This window comes from Onthophagus taurus, chromosome 10, assembly GCF_036711975.1.
Source record: "Onthophagus taurus isolate NC chromosome 10, IU_Otau_3.0, whole genome shotgun sequence".
Lineage (NCBI taxonomy): Eukaryota > Metazoa > Arthropoda > Insecta > Coleoptera > Scarabaeidae > Onthophagus > Onthophagus taurus.
The window spans coordinates 10,984,312-11,001,446 of record NC_091975.1 but is presented as its reverse complement, the minus strand read 5'-3'; the positions used below and the strand labels follow the sequence as shown (position 1 = coordinate 11,001,446).

General features: G+C 30.6%; 1 protein-coding gene across 2 annotated transcripts in view; it reads right to left on the bottom strand.

The window, feature by feature from the left end:
* Positions 1-606: 606 nt before the first annotated feature.
* The window catches only part of LOC111419960 (putative mediator of RNA polymerase II transcription subunit 26), a 76,303-nt gene continuing 59,774 nt past the window's right edge, over positions 607-17,135 (bottom strand). For both annotated transcript variants that reach the window (XM_023052845.2, XM_023052846.2), the window contains 4 exons: positions 10,754-15,221; positions 10,532-10,698; positions 2,217-2,431; positions 607-2,167 (listed from right to left, as the gene is read on the bottom strand). In XM_023052845.2, the coding sequence (XP_022908613.2) occupies positions 1,722-2,167; positions 2,217-2,431; positions 10,532-10,698; positions 10,754-15,190 (5,265 nt within the window). In that variant the 5' untranslated portion in view covers positions 15,191-15,221 and the 3' untranslated portion in view covers positions 607-1,721. The remainder of the gene's footprint in view (positions 2,168-2,216; positions 2,432-10,531; positions 10,699-10,753; positions 15,222-17,135) is intronic.

Here is a 17,135-nt window from a genome sequence, read left to right as displayed (position 1 = left end):
ACAGAGCTCCACCCTTTGCTAAATCGAACTGATTTGGCTCAACTTTTTCCTCTTCTTATATAGCCTTTTCCCCCTCTCCAAAAAATTTTCTTCGTTTTGTTTTAAACCCTCCATCCTCATTGGTAGATGGGTTTCGCGCCATTTCTTCTTTTAAAAATATTTTAAATATTTCTATATTTCGAGAGCGCCATCTATCGGATTTCTTTCGAATTACTCAAAATTCCAAAACTTATTTTATTAATATCTTCTTTAATTCTTTATTAATTTGGATGAGACTTCGTATTTAACACATATGTCCTTCTATTTCACTCATCCATTGGAGGTTTCAAAATTCTCTAAGCACAAAAAAAGCTTGAAGTTTGCAAATTTAAAATTCAATTTTCTAAGTCAAAATCGTCTAAAATCGGCTGAAATTTAATAAATTAGATGTAGCTGACACTGATCTTTCCGTTTTGGGTTGTTTTGAATGAATATTAACAGTTTTAAAAGAATTATGAGCAACTAAAAATTAAACGTCAAATGATTTGAGGTTATGTCTCTTTCTCTGGGGTAACCTGCCTCGGAGGCTTTATATTTATTAATAAGGATGAATAAAAGACGAAAAAATAGATTTTCGGACGAGATTTTTTTAATATAATAATTAGTACTTCACAGACGGTCCGATAATAATAATAATAGAAACAACGAAAGATAGTAATAAAAAAATCTTACAAGAAATTATTTCCTTCGCTTTCAATGAACAAGAAATAAAAAATAAAAAGAATTGGGGTTGGTTTTAAATCACAAAAAAAACTTAATCAAAAAATAAAAGCTTTTTTTAACATTTTGACGAAAATTGCACCACCCCTTAATAATAAAAAAAAATGTTTTTTAAACGTTTTAATCGAAATAAATGTAGTTTTTTTAAATAGTAATTATAATCGCAATCACAGACAACTTTAAAAAAAAGAAGAAAAGTGTTTTTTCATTCTTTTTTTTAGGATTTTATCTTAATGTATGTTTCTGTACAGTTACACATAGACAATTTTTTCGTTATTTTAAAATTACAAAAAGCGATTAGGAATAATTGAGGGGGTACGATCGACTCGGTCAGTATCATTTTGAGTTTGTTGATCGATCGTGGAAAGCTCACACCTAAGGAATTATTATTTTCGTTTCAATTACTACAAATATATATTTATTTATATATTATTTCTTTTTGCGATTTATTTTTTTATTATAAAAAAATTATTATTATTTTATTATCTTCCTTCTTGCTCTTTTATTATTCATTTTTCTTTTAACTATTGGCCTTAAGTAGGAAATTAAATCGAAAATAAAAAAAAAAAAAATACGAGGTACTTAAAATTAGGTTAAAAAGCACGAAATCAAAGCTTAGATTTAGATTTTAATAAAAAAATTCGAAACTTATTTGTTTTTTTTTTTAATAATTATAACTACTCCCTGAGAAAGTCTCTTATAAACAACTTTATATACAAAAATCGTTTCGTTTTTGTGAAATAATTAAAAAAATAATTCTTATTAATACAAAATAAAATAATTATATCCCCACGTTAAACTTTAAATTTCATTTTAACCTCGATATGCTTTAAAACATCGACTTGGTAACCAAAAAATTCAAAAAGCACCTCTCCTAACTCAATCAATCAAAAAAAAAATTATCACTTTACGTCTTCTTGACACTAACAAAGAAATAAAAAACATAATAATTAAATTTAAGGTCACCTCGCTGGAATCGTAACTTGCTCAACGTTTAAAAGTTCCTTCACTTTATCGGTGTATTTGATGAGGGCGATTTTGGAGGCGCGCGGATTGATTTTTTCGCCAGCGTTTAAAAATTGACAACAACGAACTTGTTCGAGGAATTCCGTCATTTTTAATTCTTTCAACACACTCTTTGTGCCACCAACCGCCAAACCGGACGGATTAATCTGCTTCAAAAGCGCATCTTTCGATTTAATCTTTAACAAATTCGACAAGTCCTGCAACAAAATCCATCGATCGCCCGTCGAATCGTTTATAAAACTGTACAAGTTCGGTAACAAAACGTCGCTGACTTCGAAATCGAAATCGTCCAAGTCTAAATCGTCTTGGTTGTGATTCACTGTTAATTGTGGATCTTGTTGGGGGAGATCTTCTAAAGGATCGTAACCAGATTCTTCTGGATCTAAAACAAAGTTATTAATTTCATTAATAATTAACCTTAATAAACGTACCGAAACATTTTGATGGACCATTAAAGAACCATTTATCCGATTCCTCCCCTTGAATCTCTTTTAAATGATTCTCCAATAAATTCCGGGTGTATTCATCGCTCGCTAGAGATAAAGGGGTGACACCTGCATAAGTTGCCAAAGTTGGATCGGCCCCATATGAGAGGAGGAGGCGAACTATTTCGACGAAACCGTTCTCGATTGCTTCGTGTAATGGCCTAAAACAACAAAAAAAAATTAATTAATTATAAGAGGCGTATCTCAAAAACGAATTGAGATATCATTATGAAATAAAAAACAATTTGAAGTTAATTTATTAAGTATTTAATATATTAACGATCATTTCTTGGAATCTCCAAATTTCGGAGTTATGATTTTTTGAACGAAACCTTGAACGATAATTAATCTTTACGTATCTCAAAAACGACTTGAGATATCGATATGAAACAAACAACATTTTAAAGCAAATTTGATGAAGATTTAATGAACCATAAATAAATTATTAATTTCCATAAACACCGTTTTTATGATTATTTAAATCCAACTCTGCATGTTTAATTGTTATAGATATGAAATAAACTTTAAAAAATCGTATCTCAAGAACGAATTGAGATATCATCGTGCAATAAAGATCAATTTAAAGCAAATTTATGTAGAATTCAATGCATTCAAGACCATGTCTTGGAATCTTCAAATTTCGGAGTTATGATTTTTTGAACGCAACCTTGATCATAAATGTTGGGATAGTTAATCTTTACGTATCTCAAAAACGAATTGAGATATCGATATGAAACAAACAACATTTTAAAGCAAATTTGATGAAGATTTAATGCACCATAAATAAATTATTAATTTCCATAAACACCGGTTTTATGATTATTTAAATCCAACTCTGCATGTTTAATTGTTATAGATATGAAATAAACTTTAAGAAATCGTATCTCAAGAACGAATTGAGATATCATCATGCAATAAAGATCAATTTAAAGCAAATTTATTTAGAATTCAATACATTCAAGATCATTTCTTGGAATCTTCAAATATCGGAGTTATGATTTTTTGAACGCAACCTTGAACATAAATGTTACGATAATTAATCTTTACGTATCTCAAAAACTAATTGAGATATCGATATGAAACAAACAACATTTTAAAGCAAATTTGATGCACCATAAATAAATTATTAATTTCCATAAACACCATTTTTATGATTATTTAAATCCATCTCTGCACGTTTAATTGTTATAGATATGAAATAAACTTTAAAAAATCGTATCTCAAGAACGAATTGAGATATCATCATGCAATAAAGATCAATTTAAAGCAAATTTATGTAGAATTCAATACATTCAAGATTATTTCTTGGAATCTTCAAATTTCGGAGTTATGATTTTTTGAACGCAACCTTGATCATAAATGTTATGATAATTAATCTTTACGTATCTCAAAAACGAATTGAGATATCGATATGAAACAAACAACATTTTAAAGCAAATTTGATGAAGATTTAATACACCACAAATAAATTATTAATTTCCATAAACACCGTTTTTATGGTTATTTAAATACAACTCTGCATGTTTAATTGTTATAGATATGAAATAAACTTTAAAAAATCGTATCTCAAGAACGAATTGAGATATCATCATGCAATAACGATCAATTTAAAGCAAATTTGATGAAGATTTAATGTGCCGTATATAATTTCTTATTCTCTATAAACCCCGTCGTTATGATGTTTTAAATCTAACTCTGCATGTTTGATTGTAATAAGTACGAAATATAAATTTTAAGAAATTGTATCTCAAGATCGGATTGAGATATCACAATGAAATAAAAAGCATTTTAAAGCAAATTTATTTAGAATTTAATACTTTGAAGATCATTTCTTGGAATCTTCAAATATCGGAGTTATGATTTTTTGAACGCAACCTTGATCATAAACGTAAGGATAATTAATCTTTACGTATCTCAAAAACTAATTGAGATATCGATATGAAACAAACAACATTTTAAAGCAAATTTGATGAAAATTTAATGCACCATAAATAAATTATTAATTTCCATAAACACCGTTTTTATGATTATTTAAATCCAACTCTGCATGTTTAATTGTTACAGATATGAAATAAACTTTAAAAAATAGTATCTCAAGAACGAATTGAGATATCATCATGCAATAAAGATCAATTTAAAGCAAATTTATGTAGAATTCAATACATTCAAGATCATTTTTTGGAATCTTCAAATTTCGGAGTTATGATTCTTTGAACGCAACCTTGATCATAAATGTTGGGATAATTAATCTTTACGTATCTCAAAAACGAATTGAGATATCGATATGAAATAAACAACATTTTAAAGCAAATTTGATGAAGATTTAGTGCATCATAAATAAATTATTAATTTCCATAAACACCGTTTTTATGATTATTTAAATCCAACTCTGCCCGTTTAATTGTTATAGATATGAAATAAACTTTAAAAAATCGTATCTCAAGAACGAATTGAGATATCATCATGCAATAAAGATCAATTTAAAGCAAATTTATGTAGAATTCAATACATTCAAGATCATTTCTTGGAATCTTCAAATATCGGAGTTATGATTTTTTGAACGCAACCTTAAACATAAATGTTGGGATAATTAATCTTTACGTATCTCAAAAACGAATTGAGATATCGATATGAAACAAACAACATTTTAAAGCAAATTTGATGAAGATTTAATGCACCATAAATAAATTATTAATTTCCATAAACACTGTTTTTATGATTATTTAAATCCAACTCTGCATGTTTAATTGTTACAGATATGAAATAAACTTTAAAAAATCGTATCTCAAGAACGAATTGAGATATCATCATGCAATAAAGATCAATTTAAAGCAAATTTGATGAAGATTTAATGCACCATCAATAAATTATTAATTTCCATAAACACCGTTTTTATGATTATTTAAATCCAACTCTGCACGTTCAGTTGTTATAGATATGAAATAAACGTTAAAAAATCGTATCTCAAGAACAAATTGAGATATCATCACGCAATAAAGATCAATTTAAAGCAAATTTATGTAGAATTCAATGCATTCAAGACCATTTCTTGGAATCTTCAAATTTCGGAGTTATGATTTTTTGAACGCAACCTTGATCATAAATGTTGGGATAATTAATCTTTACGTATCTCAAAAACGAATTGAGATATCGATATGAAACAAACAACATTTTAAAGCAAATTTGATGAAGATTTAATGCACCATAAATAAATTATTAATTTCCATAAACACCGTTTTTATGATTATTTAAATCCAACTCTGCATGTTTAATTGTTATAGATATGAAATAAACTTTAAAAAATCGTATCTCAAGAACGAATTGAGATATCATCATGCAATAAAGATCAATTTAAAGCAAATTTGATGAAGATTTAATGTGCCCTAAATAATTTCTTATTCTCTATAAACCCCGTCGTTATGATGTTTTAAATCTAACTCTGCATGTTTGATTGTAATAAGTACGAAATATAAATTTTAAGAAATTGTATCTTAAGATCGGATTGAGATATCACAATGAAATAAAAAGCATTTTAAAGCAAATTTATTTAGAATTTAATACTTTGAAGATAATTTCTTGAAATCTTCAAATATCGGAGTTATGATTTTTTGAACGCAACTTTGAACATAAATGTTACGATAATTAATCTTTACGTATCTCAAAAACTAATTGAGATATCGATATGAAACAAACAACATTTTAAAGCAAATTTGATAAAGATTTAATGCACCATAAATAAATTATTAATTTCCATAAACACCGATTTTATGATTATTTAAATCCAACTCTGCACGTTTAATTGTTATAGATATGAAATAAACTTTAAAAAATCGTATCTCAAGAACGAATTGAGATATCATCATGCAATAAAGATCAATTTAAAGCAAATTTATGTAGAATTCAATACATTCAAGATCATTTCTTGGAATCTTCAAATATCGGAGTTATGATTTTTTGAACGCAACCTTGATCATAAATGTTGGGATAATTAATCTTTACGTATCTCAAAAACGAATTGAGATATCGATATGAAATAAACAACATTTTAAAGCAAATTTGATGAAGATTTAATGCACCATAAATAAATTATTAATTTCCATAAACACCGGTTTTATGATTATTTAAATCCAACTCTGCACGTTTAATTGTTATAGATATGAAATAAACTTTAAAAAATCGTATCTCAAGAACGAATTGAGATATCATCATGCAATAAAGATCAATTTAAAACAAATTTATGTAGAATTCAATACATTCAAGATCATTTCTTGGAATCTTCAAATATCGGAGTTATGATTTTTTGAACGTAACCTTGAACATAAATGTTGGGATAATTAATCTTTACGTATCTTAAAAACAAATTGAGATATCGATATGAAACAAAGAACATTTTAAAGCAAATTTGATGATTATTTAATGTACCATAAATAAATTATTAATTTCCATAAACACCGTTTTTATGATTATTTAAATCCAACTCTGCAGGTTTAATTGTTATAGATATGAAATAAACTTTTAAAAATCGTATCTCGAGAACGAATTGAGATATCATCATGCAATAAAGATCAATTTAAAGCAAATTTATGTAGAATTCAATACATTCAAAATCATTTCTTGGAATCTTCAAATATAGGAGTTATGATTTTTTGAACGCAACCTTGAACATAAATGTTGGGATAATTAATCTTTACGTATCTTAAAAACAAATTGAGATATCGATATGAAACAAACAACATTTCAAAGCAAATTTGATGATTATTTAATGTACCATAAATAAATTATTAATTTCCATAAACACCGTTTTTATGATTATTTAAATCCAACTCTGCAGGTTTAATTGTTATAGATATGAAATAAACTTTTAAAAATCGTATCTCGAGAACGAATTGAGATATCATCATGCAAGAAAGATCAATTTAAAGCAAATTTATGTAGAATTCAATACATTCAAAATCATTTCTTGGAATCTTCAAATATAGGAGTTATGATTTTTTGAACGCAACCTTGAACATAAATGTTGGGATAATTAATCTTTACGTATCTCAAAAACGAATTGAGATATCGATATGAAACAAACAACATTTTAAAGCAAATTTGATGAAGATTTAATGCACCATAAATAAATTATTAATTTCCATAAACACTGTTTTTATGATTATTTAAATCCAACTCTGCATGTTTAATTGTTACAGATATGGAATAAACTATAAAAAATCGTATCTCAAGAACGAATTGAGATATCATCATGCAATAAAGACCAATTTAAAGCAAATTTATGTAGAATTCAATACATTCAAGATCATTTCTTGGAATCTTCAAATATTGGAGTTATGATTTTTTGAACGCAACTTTGAACATAAATATTGGGATAATTAATCTTTACGTATCTCAAAAACGAATTGAGTTATCGATATGAAATAAACAACATTTTAAAGCAAATTTGACGAAGATTTAATGCACCATAAATAAATTATTAATTTCCATAAACACCGTTTTTATGATTATTTAAATCCAACTCTGCATGTTTAATTGTTATAGATATGAAAAAAACTTTAAAAAATCGTATCTCAAGAACAAATTGAGATATCATCATGCAATAAAGATCAATTTAAAGCAAATTTATGTAGAATTCAATACATTCAAGATCATTTCTTGGAATCTTCAAATATTGGAGTTATGATTTTTTGAACGCAACTTTGAACATAAATGTTACGATAATTAATCTTTACGTATCTCAAAAACTAATTGAGATATCGATATGAAACAAACAACATTTTAAAGCAAATTTGATAAAGATTTAATGCACCATAAATAAATTATTAATTTCCATAAACACCGTTTTTATGATTATTTAAATCCAACTCTGCATGTTTAATTGTTATAGATATGAAATAAACTTTAAAAAATCGTATCTCAAGAACAAATTGAGATATCATCATGCAATAAAGATCAATTTAAAGCAAATTTATGTAGAATTCAATGCATTCAAGACCATTTCTTGGAATCTTCAAATTTCGGAGTTATGATTTTTTGAACGCAACCTTGAACATAAATGTTACGATAATTAATTTTTACGTATCTCAAAAACGAATTGAGATATCGATATGAAACAAACAACATTTTAAAGCAAATTTGATGAAGATTTAATGCACCATAAATAAATTATTAATTTCCATAAACACCGTTTTTATGATTATTTAAATCCAACTCTGTACGTTTAATTGTTATAGATATGAAATAAACTTTAAAAAATAGTATCTCAAGAACGAATGGAGATATTACCATGCAATAAAGATCAATTTAAAGCAAATTTATGTAGAATTCAATACATTCAAGACCATTTCTTGGAATCTTCAAATTTCGGAGTTATGATTTTTTGAACGCAACCTTGATCATAAATGTTGGGATAATTAATCTTTACGTATCTCAAAAACGAATTGAGATATCGATATGAAATAAACAACATTTTAAAGCAAATTTGACGAAGATTTAATGCACCATAAATAAATTATTAATTTCCATAAACACCGGTTTTATGATTATTTAAATTCAACTCTGCATGTTTAATTGTTATAGATATGAAATAAACTTTAAAAAATCGTATCTCAAGAACGAATTGAGATATCATCATACAATAAAGATCAATTTAAAACAAATTTATGTAGAATTCAATACATTCAAGATCATTTCTTGGAATCTTCAAATATCGGAGTTATGATTTTTTGAACGCAACCTTGATCATAAATGTAGGGATAATTAATCTTTACGTATCTCAAAAACGAATTGAGATATCGATATGAAACAAACAACATTTTAAAGCAAATTTGATGAAGATTTAGTGCATCATAAATAAATTATTAATTTCCATAAACACCGTTTTTATGATTATTTAAATCCAACTCTGCATGTTTAGTTGTTATAGATATGAAATAAATTTTTAAAAGATCGTATCTCAAGAACGAATTGAGATATCATCATGCAATAAAGATCAATTTAAAGCAAATTTATGTAGAATTCAATACATTCAAGATCATTTCTTGGAATCTTCAAATATTGGAGTTATGATTTTTTGAACGCAACTTTGAACATAAATATTGGGATAATTAATCTTTACGTATCTCAAAAACGAATTGAGTTATCGATATGAAATAAACAACATTTTAAAGCAAATTTGACGAAGATTTAATGCACCATAAATAAATTATTAATTTCCATAAACACCGTTTTTATGGTTATTTAAATCCAACTCTGCATGTTTAATTGTTATAGATATGAAAAAAACTTTAAAAAATCGTATCTCAAGAACAAATTGAGATATCATCATGCAATAAAGATCAATTTAAAGCAAATTTATGTAGAATTCAATACATTCAAGATCATTTCTTGGAATCTTCAAATATTGGAGTTATGATTTTTTGAACGCAACTTTGATCATAAATGTAAGGATAATTAATCTTTACGTATCTCAAAAACTAATTGAGATATCGATATGAAACAAACAACATTTTAAAGCAAATTTGATGAAGATTTAGTGCATCATAAATAAATTATTAATTTCCATAAACACCGTTTTTATGATTATTTAAATCCAACTCTGCATGTTTAATTGTTATAGATATGAAATAAATTTTTAAAAAATCGTATCTCAAGAACGATTTGAGATATCATCATGCAAGAAAGATCAATTTAAAGCAAATTTATGTAGAATTCAATACATTCAAGATCATTTCTTGGAATCTTCAAATTTCGGAGTTATGATTTTTTGAACGCAATCTTGAACATAAATGTTGAGATAATTAATCTTTACGTATCTCAAAATCGAATTGAGATATCGGTATGAAACAAACAACATTTTAAAGCAATTTTGATGAAGATTTAATGCACCATAAATAAATTATTAATTTCCATAAACACCGTTTTTATGATTATTTAAATCCAACTCTGCATGTTTAATTGTTATAAATATGAAATAAACTTTAAAAAATCGTATCTCAAGAACGAATTAAGATAGCGTGATGAAATAGCTATCATTTTAAAACGAATTTAAAACAAAACTTAATTCGTCTAGTAAAAATACCAATAAATGTGCAGATTATTTCATTTATAATAAAGTCAAGTTTGAACATGAAGAAAATATCCGGAATTAAGCTTTCTGATCAACTCTAATCGTTATGAGAAAGTCGATTTTTATAATCAATATGAAATTATAATCAGCTGATTTCCTATTTGTACGATTAATTCAAACGGAAGTAATTAATTACCTTATTCCACCTTGAGCCGATTCACTCACATTCGCGCCATACATCAATAATAATTTCGCCGTACTTAAATGACCTCGAGAACAAGCTTCGTGAAGCGGAGTGTACCCCGCGTTGTCTTTTGGAGATGGTGAACAATCCATTTTTTCTAAACAATACGCGGTTATATCCTAAAAAATAAATTAATCATAAACAATAATCTTTAATAATTAAAAGAAACATTACTGTATATCCTAATCTTGCAGATCTGTGAAGATGAGTCTCCCCAATCCCTTTATTCAACACCCACATCTTAATTTCCTTTTGAATATCTTGCACCGATTCCGGATTCGCTTTAACAATGAACCGTTTTTGTTTCGTCGTCCCGCTCTCATCCTCCTTCTTAACCTGCTTCTTCTTCTTCCTAATATAATCAAACCCAGAACTTCCTTTACGCCTAATATTCCTAAACTTATTTTTCTTAATAATCTTCGAGATATTCTCATCCCCATCCAACGAAGGAGTCTCAGATTTCGCATCAAGATCAATTTTACCACAAGTAGTTTCATTAATTAAGTTCAATTTTTTCCCTTTATTCAACAATTTATTTTTAAGCACTTCTTTCGGGCTAATCGAATCGGATTTTTCGTCCAAATTTCGTTTGATATCTTTTAACTCATCAACGCAGGTAACCGGCGGAGCGGAAGCGGGGCGATCTTCCCCGAAAACCTCTCGGATTGTCGCTTTTTGTTTTAAAACTCTCGTTTCTTTGCGAGTGCGCGATTTTAAAACAACCGGAGTGAATTGTTCCCCAACTCCGACGATATTCGAGGTGTTTATGAACGTGTCTTTGAAATTTTCGACAGTTTTTTTGCGAAATCCCAAAAACGCCGAATCCGATTTTATAATAGCCCCGGTTTTTTGTTTCTCGGTTAAGTTTTCGACGTCTAAACTCGGAGTGGGGAGGAGTTCTAATGGATTTTCGGGTTTTGGGATGATTTTTGGGGTTTCATCTTTCTTTTTAAACTTTCGTTTCTGTTTCACTGAATACCTCTCGACTAATTTATCGAGGATTGAGTCGCGGGATTTAATGTTGAACGATTTCACGGATGATCCTTCCTCGGAATCGTAATTTTTCGACATCGAAAAATTGAAGCTGCAATTCGAGTCGATGTCGCTGTCGTAATTCTCTTTCTTTTTGATTTTGTACTCGTCGATGATCGAGGAGTTCGTTGGGGATGGGCATGGGTCTAAATCGGGGAGGGATGTGGATAATCTTTGACAGTTTGGGGGGCGCGTTACGTGGATCAAATTGTCGGGGATTCTTAACGATTTTTTGAAGCGGTATAGTTCTTCTTCCCATCCCGGGTAAAAATCGGATCCGTCTCCGAATGTTGGCTTTTTGGGGGGCTTTATCAGACAGGAAGTCAAATTTCTTAATGCGTATAGTTGTTGGCTCTTTTTGATCTGTTCTTGCATCCGCTTTTTGCGCTCTTTCGACTCGGGGCTTTCAGAATCATCCTCAGAATCGCTACAATCGCTCAATTCTTTTTTGATTTGATTCAACTCGCTTTTATTTTCTTCGATTTCCTCCTTAATAATCGGCGCCGATTTCACAATTTCCTCATTATTATTATTAATATTTTTATTATTTTCTTGTAACTTTGCAATAATTTGAGTATCAATCTTTTTCCTCCTCCCCCGCTTCTTCCCTCCCCCCGTTTTTAGCTGTTCCATGAAGTTGTCGCAAGCTTTGTCAAAAGTATCATCTAAGGGACTCAAAGATCTCTCCCCCTCGTCCAAAATTGATTTTGACGTGATCTTCCGGTCCCTCCTCATATCCTCTAACGATTGCCGCTCCAAAACGGGCATTTCCGTGTCTGAGTCGCTATCGGGGAAGTCAAAAACGGAAGTTTCTGAGGAACTCCTCATCCCAGTTCGATCTCGCGGGGGGATTTTCCCCACTTTATCGCTTTGCTCATCATCCCGATTAAAAACTCTCCTTCTCGGGGGATACAACAACTTTTCTTTCGTTAATTTTGGAGGCTCCTCAATTTTAATCAACTCAGTCTTAATCTGATTAATTTGATTGACATGATTTAATTGATTTAGCTGAATTTGTTGCATCTGCTTCAACTCTCCTTTAGTGCGAATTCTCGCCGCTAAATTCGCGGCTAAACCATCCAGATCATTTTGATTGCCCAAGCTGGAACAACCGGGTTTCTCGTCCAAATCAAATCGGATTGAATCGACGGCTTTGGGAAATTTGTACCCTGATATTGGGGGGGTGTTACGTTCTATGCTTGATGCGGTAAATGGAGAAACATTTTGGCGCGATAAAATGGCGGTTTTCGGTTGGAGGGGGGCTAAAACGTCCGTGGATGGTTGTTGGATTTGATTCGAGTTGTTAAAAACTTTTTGGTCTTGCCTCCTTTGCGCCTCCTTCGCCCCTTTCATCTCAAGATTAGAACGTAAGATGCTTATGACGCGTTTATCGGCGCCTTGAACGTTTTGATGACTCCCACTAAGTCGATTTAATGAAGATTGGGAGTTTGATCGGGGAAGGTTTTGTTGGTGGTACACGGGGTATTGGGGAACCCCGGGGGATGGGACGTAAGTTTGGTGCATTTGATATTGTCTTTGTTGGAATTGATTCGTTTGATATGTCAAATTTCCGTTGATCATCGAAGATTTTTTTTCGCTTGACGAATTTTTTTGATACATCGAAAATTTTTGCTCTATTTGTTTATCGATTGCCTGTCTCCATTTTTCATCGACTTTCGGCTTTTTCGGCAACACAGGCATCGATTCCGACGACAACCTTTTGCGTTGATCTTGATTTTGATGCACGTACATCCCTTGCGATTTTTGAATTTGATTCGATGACGGAAAATCAATCCTTGGTAACGTTTCTTTACGAATCGGGGAATAATACCGAGATGTATTCAAATTATTATGACTTTGATTTTGATTATAATAAGGATAATTTCGTCTTTCTTGGTTATTATTGTTGTTATAACTAATCGGTTGAGAATGAGTTAGTGGCCGATTAAAATTCGGGGTAAAATCGACTTTCGGCGCACTCGTAACGCTACCACTTCGCACAACGTTATTTCTTTGATCATATCTCCTCATCGGGACATATTTCGGTTGATTTCGTTCCTCAGAAGACATGTTATTATCGTCCAAAGTTGAATCAGCAGGCGTTTTTATTGTTTTTAACGACAAATCAAGCACGCTATCAAAGCTATTATTGATTTGTGTTGGAGGAAACTCATTTTTTATTGACGCTGATTGATAACTTGAATTGTTCTGATGAATTATTGACGCCTGGGTTACTTGAAGACTCAATTGATGGCTTAATTGGTGATTTTGTTGAGAACTTTGTTGATGATTTACTAAATGATTTGATAATTGCTGATTATTAATCTGATTTTGTAACTGATTTTGTTGCTGATTAAGTTGTTGATGATTTTGTTGATGATTTTGTATCTGATTTTGTTGCTGATGATTTTGTAACTGATTTTGTTGATGATTTTGTATCTGATTATGTTGCTGAGTTTGTTGTAGATGATTTTGTAACTGATTTTGTTGATTTTGTATCTGATTATGTTGATGATTTTGTATCTGATTATGTTGATGATTTTCAATCTGATTTTGTTGCCGATTTTGCATCTGATTTTGTTGTTGATTTACTAAATGACTTAATTGTTGATTTTGTAACTGATTTTGTTGATGACTTAATTGATGACTTGATTGATGATTTGATTGCTGACTTTGATGTTGACCATTTAGGTGATTTTGCAAATGACTTTGTTGCTGATTCTGAACATTTTGTACATTTTGTTGATGATTCTGAACATTTTGCATATTTTGTTGATGACTCTGAACGTTTTGCACATTTTGAACATTTTGTTGTTGATTTGTTTGATTGGAAGATTGAGAGTAATGTTGTTGATAATTCGAAGAAGAGTGATAATTAGAATTTCTAAAAATCACCTCAGAATTAGGTCTAGGAATTCCTTGCGTAACCTTCTTAGTCTTGAACCCGGCGTAATTCGATTGAAGCCCGGCTATCGGAGGTAAATTATGAGTGGTTTTGACGTTTTTGTTTCCCGCATAATTGTTCGCCATTCCAGATTGATACTTAAACCCATCGTATTGATTTTGATTTTGCGAGGTCACCACAGTCTTAACGTTATTACTCGTCACTGGTTTGTAATAGGAACGATGATTTTGGTAGTAACTCGTTGGTGTTTGCATTTGGTGATAACTGGGTTCTTGTACTCTTTGAGTTGGAGCGACTCTTTGCTGATAACTTGGGTTGGGTAAAATATGCGAGGATTGTTGGTATTCGCGATAATGTTGGTATTGAGGTTCAACGTAATTAGCGCCATTTGGAGGGTTGTAATAGCTTTGATTGCTTTTTCCGGTGGGTTCGTGAGGAACGCTTTGATGAGACGAATTCGCCTCCGATATCACATCCTTGGGTCGGGTGTCATGTTGAACCCGCGAATCTGGGTGAGGGGGCCAATAAGGAACTGATGGCCTCTCGTTGTTTGATTGACTCGTCGCTTGGGTCGGTTGTTGATACGTGGGGCTCGCCGTCGAGCTCGAAGCCGTGGGCAGCCCCTGGAAATACTGCCTAACCTGTCCCTCCAATGCGTTGGTAATAACATCCATCTCACGCAGGACTCACCTGCTTCGGACTTTTCTGAAACAAAAAAAAATCTTTTGAATCATTCTCGAAGACTCGATACGCTTGGAATCTTGCACGAACCTAAGGAAGCCCACGGATCGATGGGCGATGACCTCGTTTACGCGAAAAGGTAAAGAGGGGGGAACCACCTTAATAAATCCATCTTTTAACTCTGATTAATTAACTCCTTATTATAGCAACATAACAAAATTTGCAAACACGTGCTGAATCGGAGACGGTTACGCAAGACAAAGGTCGATGACGCAATCAGATACTGTTAGTCAAGAATTACTTAGCATTGAACGAGGACACGTATTAAATAAATCGATTATGAGTTTATGAAGAATTAATTTTGATGAAGAACAAAAAAAAGAAATTGTGGTAATTATCGTAAAACGAGCCGTTATCTAAGTAGGCCATGAACTGAAAACAAGCGACGAACGAGGTCCCCCCTCCCCACCACCTCGACAACGTCGCTGTGGTTATGACCTCGCTCAGAGCCTCCTGATGGTTTGCGGATCAGTCGCAGAGTCGTGTTTGTTTAGGTGCGACCGAAAAGTTTGCTTCAAAAGATTTTTGATGAATTCAAATTTTCGAAAGAAATAAAAATTTTTAAGAAAGAGCTCGGGAAAACCGACAAATGGTTGGCTGTTGGCCATAAATATTCATTAGCCGGACTATACGTGACGACAGGACGTGCAACACTACACGAGGTCGTTTTGCAACGGAAAATGCGCTCGTTTCGAATTCGTGAAGAACGATGCTCGGGTTAATAATCAATTGGAATTACGACAATAACAATTTTATTAAGATATTCGTGTTTGTTTTGTTTAACGAAAATTTCTTTTTCAAAGACAACAACGATACTTAATGTTAATTTATGTTTCCATAAACATATGTATCACACTTTGTATGCAGATGATACCTTTGTTTATATGGAAAATTATGCTAAAGAATTAACGTAAATGAAAAGGTAAATGAAACCGAAATAAAAGTGTCAAACAAGACTAAATCAACGCGATTTGCAACATTTATCACACACTTATCTGACTCAACCCAACCCAACAAGAAGTGATTAGCGCCAATAAAAAGCAAAAAAATAATGTGCAGCGACTTATATAAGAAAATCGGAGATAAATTGCGATAAGTCAATTTTCTTTAAAATGATGTATCATAATTGTTGGGTTAGATTGGAAAAATATTTAGCAAAAAAATTTGGAAACAAACCTTACATTTTCGTATAACCTAAAAGTGTCAAAAAAGATGCAAATTTAAAAATTCCTGGAAGCCGTATTTATTGAAATTAAGGAATGAGACTTATTCTAAATTAAAGCTCAAAGCTTTCTCTTTAAAATGATGTATTCTAATTATTGGGTTGGATTTGAAAAATATTGAGAAAAAAAATGTTGAAATAAAACTTACATTTTCGTATAACCTAAAAGTGTCAAAAAAGATGCTAATTTAAAAATTCCTGGAAGCCGTATTTATTAAAATTAAGGAATGAGACTTGTTCTAAATTAAAGCTCAAAGCTTTCTCTTTAAAATGATGTATCATAATTGTAGGGTTAGATTGGAAAAATATTGAGAAAAAAATGTTGAAGCAAAACTTACATTTGCGTATAACCTAAAAGTGTCAAAAAAGATGCTAATTTAAAAATTCCTGGAAGCCGTATTTATTGAAATTAAGGAATGAGACTTGTTCTAAATTAAAGCTCAAAGCTTTCTCTTTAAAATGTTGTATAATAATTGTTGGGTTGGATTGGAAAAATATTGAGAAAAAAAATGTTGAAACAAAACTTACATTTTCGTATAACCTAAAAGTATCAAAAAAGATTCTAATTTAAAAATTCCTGGAAGCCGTATTTATTGAAATTACGGAACGAGACTTGTTCTAAATTAAAGCTCAGCGCTTTCTCTTTAAAATGATGT